Here is an 8,431-nt window from a genome sequence, read left to right on the forward strand (position 1 = left end):
GCTGTTTGCATTTTTAAATGTCAGAATCAAAACCTTAACCCAAGGATTACAAATTCACATGTGTCTAAGGGCTAGAGAAGTAACCTAAATGCATGCATTGTAAATTGGTGACCAGAAGTCCCTTGTGAAGGAAGCTGCTACTGTGTCAACGGCACCTGATTGTTGCCATGTAGGAATACAGGCCCGGTATTAGAAACTCTTTTGATTTTTCAGGAAAATCCAGAAACACATATTTTTATGTGAAACCTCCCAATTTTAAAGTAATGTCAACTTGAATTTAAAATCATTCTAAGTATTGTATGGACCAACAACCTTAGGTCTTTGAGCCACATTTGGCCCTTCACTTTATAACCTCTTCTTATCCAAAAAAGGTCCTTAGTAATCCATGTAAACATTCCAGCAAGGCCAAATGGAGCAGTCCATATGGTCCTGAGGCATTGGGAATTTGAAATAAGGGAGCCTTGCCAAATACTTCTGGCATTTTCCTTTCATACAGCCTACATATCACCGATCTGCAGGTGAGGTATAGGGTAGTTCTTTGATTCAAAGTTTCAGAACACATGCCTTAACTTTGTTGCTCTAAATAAAAGATTAGGCAATTCTCATGCCATTTCCTCGTCACAGAATGCTTCAAAGAGGCTCTGTAGATAGCGAAAAAGATGGAGGGCCCCAGTTTGCGGAAGTGTTTGTCATTGTCTGGTTTGGTGCAGTTACCATCACCCTCAACTCAAAACTTCTTGGAGGAAATATGTGAGTATTATTAAAATGCATCATTTTTCTCTTGCCAGGTAGTATATCTTAGATTTTTAAAGAAGTCTGGCTAGTTAGGTATTTTTAAAAGGGAAACTCAAAATAAATGAGGGCCAAAGAGAAAGTTCTCTTAAAACCATTGAACAGAGATAACCTGGTTGAATTATCTTAAATTATCTGGGGTCCTTTGATAAGCTTCAGATGCTCCCTCTAGCCCCTAAAATCATAGGTAGAGTTTTTTGTGTTAGAAGATTATGTCCATTTTTGCGAACAGACTGGCCACAGCTTTCAACAAATTCTCAAATAGGTCTATAAACTAGAAAAGATTAAGAACCACTGTCTCAGAGGTTCAGTGGGAGAAGGAGGTCTCTAGGAATTAGAGTATCTTCTTGTATCCCAGATGGTTGACTCTTAAGGGGTTTAAGAGGAGAGGAGGGAGAATATGGAGAGAGAAAAATTGCAACATATGCTTAATACAGAGGCCTATCCTCATAAAATCAATGTTAGGGTATATGTATTATATATCTAGAGGAGGGTAACAATCTGTGATACATAAAAATCTGTGTAATAAACTGTATCATGATACAAATCAGCTATGTGTATGACCTTTATGGATGTATGTTGTGTTTTAGATCTTTTTTTCAGAGCCTCTGTGTGCTGGGTTACTGTATACTTCCCCTGACAGTGGCAATGCTGGTTTGCCGGCTGGTACTTTTGGCCGAGCCAGGACCAATAAACTTCATGGTCCGGCTTTTTGTGGTGATTGTGATGTTTGCCTGGTCTATCATAGGTAAGAATGTACTTATCTCTACAATAGCAGAGCAGACAAAAACATGAGTTAGAGAAGAAGACCAGATGAGGAGCAGTGTAACTCTTAAGTCACATGTAATTGATAGGATTCTTGCCAGTGTCATCTGTAGAACCCTTTACTCTTAAGTAGGCGTTGATGGAGATAATGTCCATCTTATCTGAGTTAGGTATCCTGACTTCTAAAATGTGTAGAGTCACATTTTTTTTTAATCCTTAAATAATGGATAGGGTTGGGAAAGGAGATTACACTAGACTTAGCTCAGCCCTGGCATATAGGAGACCTAGGTGACTTGAGAAATGATTCGGGCCTTTTCCTGACAAATTAATCATAATAAAAATAATACCTAGCGTGTACAGATTGAGTATTATAGGCATGCACTAAGTGCTTTATATATATTATCTCTTTTAACCCTCACAACAACTCTAATAAATAAAAACTATTATTATTAGTCCCATTTTTATAAATGAGGAAGAGACACACAGAAGTTGAGGAAATTGCCCTAGGACATGTAACTAAATGAATAAGGTAATCAAGTTTCAAACCCTAGCAGATCACACGCCAGTTTAGAGCTATACTATACTCCCTTCCAGTATAGGTTGTTAAGTATCGTTATATAGTACTTTTCTGCTTCAGTAGAAAATTCTGCTAAACATTAGGAAGGAGCTATAGCATTGACAGTGAACGCTATGTGCTGATTGTTTTTATGTTCCTAAAATTCTCTTAAAATTCCACCTTAAACTAGAAGTGTTCACTAGCTTCTTATTTAATGGAATAGACAGACTGCCTAATATTTTTAAGTGCAGTAACATCTCTTTGCTCTGGAACATGTTAAAAGCTGAAATGTAATCCAAAAATAAGGTCTGAGAGTGTCAGAATTGATGTTCCGAAGATTGTATATTAAGCTTGGGCACTTTACCCATGGGAAAGCCCATGATTCCCTCACCTAGAGTCTAATAATTTACCCCACATGTAGTTCTAAATAGCTTAGTTATCCAGTGTCCAGGCCCACAGCAGTTCAGAAAGTAGAATCTTAGAAGAAGAGAGAGAGACTCCTATAAGCGTTCTTTCTTTATTTCAGCAAATATTTATTAAGCACAAACTATGTGTCAGGCGTTGTGCTAGGCATGGTTTCTATCCTCAGAGTTCACGATCTAGTGGAGCAGCCAGGCATGTAAACACTTGAGGGCAATAAAATATTCCAAGGGAAATGAAAGCCTGTGCAGGCCATAGTGGGGATGCAGAGGAGATAAGTGGACAGTTCTACCTGGGGTGGCAGGATACCAGATGGTTGTTCAGGAAAGATTTCCTTGAGGGGTAATCATTGAAGAGTAAAAGATGAGTAGGCATTTTCTACATAGACAAGAGGGATGGCATCTAAAAGAGCTGGTAAGTTAATACTAAGAGCAATTACTCAAAAAGCACAGCAGTATGAGGCCATTTGTCACAGGATCAAATAACCTTACACAGCTTTGTAAGCCTATTCAGCACAGCTCAATAACTTCTCAGAAAAGAGTAAGAAACCCCTTTTAGAAAGGTTTCCATCTAAAATGGTTGAAAACTTTCAAAGCTTTAGTACTTGAAACAAGGAGCCCTTAGCTATCTGGAAAACTGCTGTAGAATGCCTCTTTTTCTGGAGATCACGAATATAACTGAACTTTTGGTATAATTCTGTGTTAGACTGTGCCAAGTACATTACAGTTTAGTAAATGTTAGTGGCTGTGACAGTCTTACTGTATTAAATGTTCCTTCTTGTTCTGTTTTGTCGTTTAGCCTCTACAGCTTTTCTTGCTGACAGCCAGCCTCCAAACCGCAAAGCCCTTGCCGTTTATCCTGTTTTCTTGTTCTATTTTGTCATCAGTTGGATGATTCTCACCTTCACTCCTTAGTAAATCAGGAAATGGAAATTAAAAACCAGTGAACTGAAAGCTCATCTGAAAGATGCAATTCACCATGGAGCTTTGCCTCTGCCCCTCTTTTGTCTAATTTTGGAGGTATTTGGTAACTGGGTACATGAAGACATTAAAAGGGAGCCATAAAGCACCATCACCACTTATGTAAGGAACTGATGTTTGAAAGGCTGTTCTCTTCTTCTTAATATTTCCTCAAAATACATGTGCGTAGTACACACAGTGTAATGCCTCCTTAAGGCATGATGGGTCACCATGGTCCATTTGGGTGACAACCAATGACTTGAAAGCACATGGATACTTTCTGCAAGTTGAATAGAGTTGGTAACTATATTTTCAGTTTTGAGAATACCAGTTTAGGTGCAGTTCTTAAACACATTGCCTTATGACTATTAGAATATGCCTCTCATAAAGAAGAATGGATAGTCTATATTCGTTTTCTTTTATTTTTCTCTTCAGCTTAAAAAGGCAATGACAGAGGTTGGGCGGGAGATTCATAGATGTGGGAGGAGAAAACACATATTAACCAACAGTCAGATTTTGATCAGAGAAAATTCTGCACTTATTGCTTTAAAAAAAAAAAAAGCAAAGGACATCTAAAGAATCAGCTTCTTTAGTCTTTCTTGTGGTCACCTTTCTGCCATGCTTAACAGCAACTCAGTGACACTTTAGTTTTTAATCTTACTCCCTAGCTCTGAATCTGCAAGCTAAGATGTTAGCAGTCAACATGTAGCTTTCCTTTGACTGAAGCTCTCAGTGGACCAATGCTTGAACTTATCCAAGTAGACGACCTCAGAAATTTAGATTGATAGGTCCCTAATGCATATTATCACTCGGACACCTTCTCTTAGCATAGAATGAGGCAGTTTAGATACAGTATAGCTATAAGGAATTCTTCGTTATTCCGTGTACTCTGGCTTTTAATTAGAAAGTAAAGCTAAATCGGAAGCATGCGTTTAGCTTCTGTGTGAACATGGAGGGATTTTGCGTTCTGATGGCTGATTCACAGAACGACTAGACGCTTAAGAGCGTGACGTAAGATGAGCTGGGTTTACAGCTGCTGCCTTTTCATAGCGGGCTTACCAGTTTTTTCATTAGATGTGTTTTTTGGGTTGGGGAATAGCAATTTATTTTCTTGGTTTTAGACTTTATTCGTAAAGCTAATTCACTCTCCTTTAAACAAGTACCTTTTTTGTACATGTGCACCTAGCTGTTTTCTCAGCTATTTATGCACACAAGTGTGAAGGCTTTTCAGGGAGCTGAGTGTCTGAGACAGGCTGATTCTGAGCTAGACAGGGCTCCTTTAAGCTAATATGAGTTGCTGCCTTCTATAAATTGCACATTGGAAGAACTCTTAATAGACAAAGATTAGGAGTCAGGCAGAAAACATTCATTGTAAATATATAGTTACTTAAAAAGATAGGAATTTCTTATTATACATTTTTTCTTTATCATAAAATCTAAATATTTATTCATTTTGTATTTAAAGACTACCTACACATAGATATATAATTTTAGAAACATATTTTCTCCATCCCCAGGTTAACCAAGTGAACAATACTGGGACAAATGAGTTAGTGGAATGATACTCAATTAGAAAGCATTACAAAGTTGGTCCCTTCTGTCCCAACCTCATCCAAAGTGTTTGGTTATATATTGTATTTATTTCAATTTCCCTTTAAAATTTTAAAATAAACCCTATGAGGACAAAGCCAATGTTTTAGTCTTGAATTGGTAAAGAAAATATTTTGAAACTGGTCCTAGATTATCATCCATTTCTATTGTCTGAAATTTTCTAACTTCCCACTAGAAACATCTCTCTGCTAAAATTGTTTCATAATCTGTCCCAATGATTATAATTTAAAATTAAAGAAGTAATTATGCTTCTCAAAAGGGAATTGAGTCCTTACCAAATTTTACTCAGGCTAAGTATTTGGTCAGAAATTCATAAGGCCACAACTTTGGGTGGGGGGCGCGTGTTTGTGTGTGTCTGTATGGGAGGGGGTTATACATACTGGGTGTTAAGGCCGCTTGTTCTATATATTAATCTGTTGCTCTTGGGTGACTTAGAAAATGGTTTTATTTGATTTAAATGAGGGGGTAAAATGGAGATTTAATTATCTTTATGAAAATGAGTGATCAGTTTGAGGGTATAAATAAATATGTTCTTAATATATGCAAAAAAGTGCATTGCTTTCTGTGACAGAAGACATGAGTATCTGAAAGTTGTAACGCTCAACACAGCTTTCCCTGATTTGCTACAAAGGCACATGGCGAATTATAGAAAGGAAGGCTAGAAGGAAAGGGGACTCCAACAAAGGAAACCCTGTTCCAGGAATTGGGAAGTTTCATGCTTCAGATGAAATTCGAGCGTGTGAGCATCATTGCCAAATGTGATACATCACTGCCATCGTGGCTTATCACTTGCTGCTCCTACTTCTGAGGTTGAGACTCTGTTGTCATATTCTTTAGCAATAGGAAAGGTGAAGACTGGAGTTAATTGCTGTTGAGATTATAAAAACTCAGTTGATGCGAACGTCTTTGAATGTGCAGTGTAGTCTTAAAAGTTAATCATTAATCATCAAGTCGTTTGCCTCTTAAGAGGCTTATTACATAAGTTGAATTAGATCTTTTCATTGTTGGTGGGGTCGCAGGGCATCAGACTGGTAAGCATCTTACTGTCAACACTATTTGTCTTTTTATAAAGTGTCCTCCAAAATGTGATTAGAAGGCTAGCAAGCCTGTATTTGAAGATTTAATTGTGTGCTTTATATAATCTAACTACTTCCTGTATTTGGACTTCCTGTTTATTCCTGGAGATAAAAATGAAAATCTCTTGTCATTTCAAATTCTCGTGTAACATCAAGTCATTGGAATTTATCTAAAGCCTATCATGATATGATCAGATGTCCAGTGCATGCAACTGTTTTATTCCAGAGTAAAATACTGAAATTGTGATTCTTAACTAGACTTAATTTCTGAGACAATTTGGATAGAAATAAATGTGTGAATGTTCATCCATGTATGTAAATTATAAATACTTTTCTAGATTCTGTGGGCTTTTATTAAAAATAAAGAATTTCTAGGGATTTGCTTAGGCCATAGGATGGCCAAATAATAATAATGACAATAATATTACTACTAATAATAGCCAACATTTATTGGGCACTTACTGTGTACCAGGCACTATTCTATTTTTTTAAGAATTTTTTTTATAACAGCTTTATTGAGATACACTTTACCATAAAATTCACCCTTTTAAAGTGATATATGATTCAGTGATTTTTTTTTCAGTATATTCACATAATTGTGCAACTGTCACCACTATCTCATTTTAGGACATTTTCGTCACTCCACAAGGAGACTCCGTATCCATTAGCAATCACTTTCTTTTTCCCCCTTCTCTCCAGCCCCTGGCAACCACCAGTCTTCTTTCTATCTCTGTTGATTTGGCCAGGCACTATTCTTAAATGCTTTCCATATATCTCTAATCCTCAACATAAAGTGCTATAGTTCTTATTTTACAAGTAGAAAATTGAGTCATAGAAAGGTTAAGTAAATTGCCCGAGGTCACACAGTAAATTGATTTAAAATAGGAAAACAGTTAGATGAGAGCATTGTAGGACACAGTTTTGAAGTTTTGAATTGCATTGTTAGAGACGTGAAATGAATACACCCTCTCCTCAGGGCATGTTCCCTGTTATTAGCCATTACATCCTACAACTGACTGGGAGCAGATAACTCTCATTCTTTTCTTCTGAGTAATAGAACACTATTAGCAGCATCCGAGAAAAACACAGGAGCAGTTGTACATTGGAAAGAGTTAGGTTTGCTGCTCTCATCCCTCCTTGAGCCTCTTTTCTCTTCCCTCCCCTCTCCCCACCACTACACATGTACCCCTCCTGCTTTTTCCCAAAGTCTTAAGAATCAAACAACTTCTGCCTCTTTCATTTTAATTCTCCCAGAGGGATGGTTGATGCATCAAAATTTAACTTGTCCGTTTAGGTGTTTATAGTCAAAGGATGCATCTGGTTTCTTATAGTACCAGCTATATTCCTAAGACCTCAGAGAGCAGTAGTGTGAGAAAAGAATGCCTTTTTATTTGGGTTAAACTAAGTGAGAGGAGGAAAAAAACAGAGTAAAGGCTTTGCCTTAATGAAGTCAGTGGTCCACCTTGTTAGGAAGTGGCCACATGCTGCTCTTGTTCACTCTCTTTTCTCTTTCAGAGCCTTTGTACTCTGTGCCATTCTTGGTCCTCTTTGATACTCCATTTTAATTCTGATCTTTCCTATAAATAATGAACCTGTGAAAATAATAAATTTGTAAAATGGTTTGTGAATGTTAAATGTGCAAATAAAAAGCACTGGAAAAGGAGAATTCGTGTGTGCCTATTCTTGTGGTGAAAGGCATGGAGATATTTGCTGCATACTGTTTTCAGATGTAATATGTTGTCATCAGAGAATATTGAATGCTGTGTAGGACTGCACAGGTGGCAAGTTAGAAGGGGAAATCACATTTACTGAGCAAATAATATATACCAGGCGCTATATTAGCTGCCTTATAAACAGTATCTCCTCTAATCACAGCCTTTTGAGGTTGGTGGTATTGTCCTAATCTCAAAGTTGAGGAAGCTGGGAACTCAGGGAGGTTAAGTAAATTGCCCAAAGTCACATAGTGAGTGGTGCAACCAGGATTCAAGCTCAGGTTTTATGACTCCATACTCTCTTTCCTATATCAGTTCCTTGCCAAACTAAAGTCATACCTACCCACTTGCATGAAATTAAATCAGGTCAATCAGGCAGCTTAGAGTGTGATGAGAAACTGGGTTTTCAGCCTTCTGCTGGAGGCTATACCTGTTCCTGCTCTCAGTTTACAATCTATTCAGAGAAACCAAATTCCCCACCCCTCTGCACACATAATAGTTGAAGTGTATCATGGTTCTTATTTTTGGTACCACGTAAGA

At 37.5% G+C, this 8,431-nt stretch overlaps 1 protein-coding gene across 2 annotated transcripts in view; it reads left to right on the forward strand.

Moving 5' to 3' along the window:
• YIPF6 (Yip1 domain family member 6) overlaps nucleotides 1–7,842 on the forward strand; it is a 29,130-nt gene extending 21,288 nt beyond the window's left edge. For both annotated transcript variants that reach the window (XM_008543776.2, XM_070605401.1), the window contains exons 5-7: nucleotides 625–750; nucleotides 1,383–1,540; nucleotides 3,332–7,842. In XM_008543776.2, coding sequence (XP_008541998.1) covers nucleotides 625–750; nucleotides 1,383–1,540; nucleotides 3,332–3,447 — 400 coding nt within the window. In that variant the 3' untranslated portion in view covers nucleotides 3,448–7,842. The remainder of the gene's footprint in view (nucleotides 1–624; nucleotides 751–1,382; nucleotides 1,541–3,331) is intronic.
• The last annotated feature ends 589 nt before the right edge of the window (nucleotides 7,843–8,431 follow it).

Source organism: Equus przewalskii, chromosome X, assembly GCF_037783145.1.
Source record: "Equus przewalskii isolate Varuska chromosome X, EquPr2, whole genome shotgun sequence".
Lineage (NCBI taxonomy): Eukaryota > Metazoa > Chordata > Mammalia > Perissodactyla > Equidae > Equus > Equus przewalskii.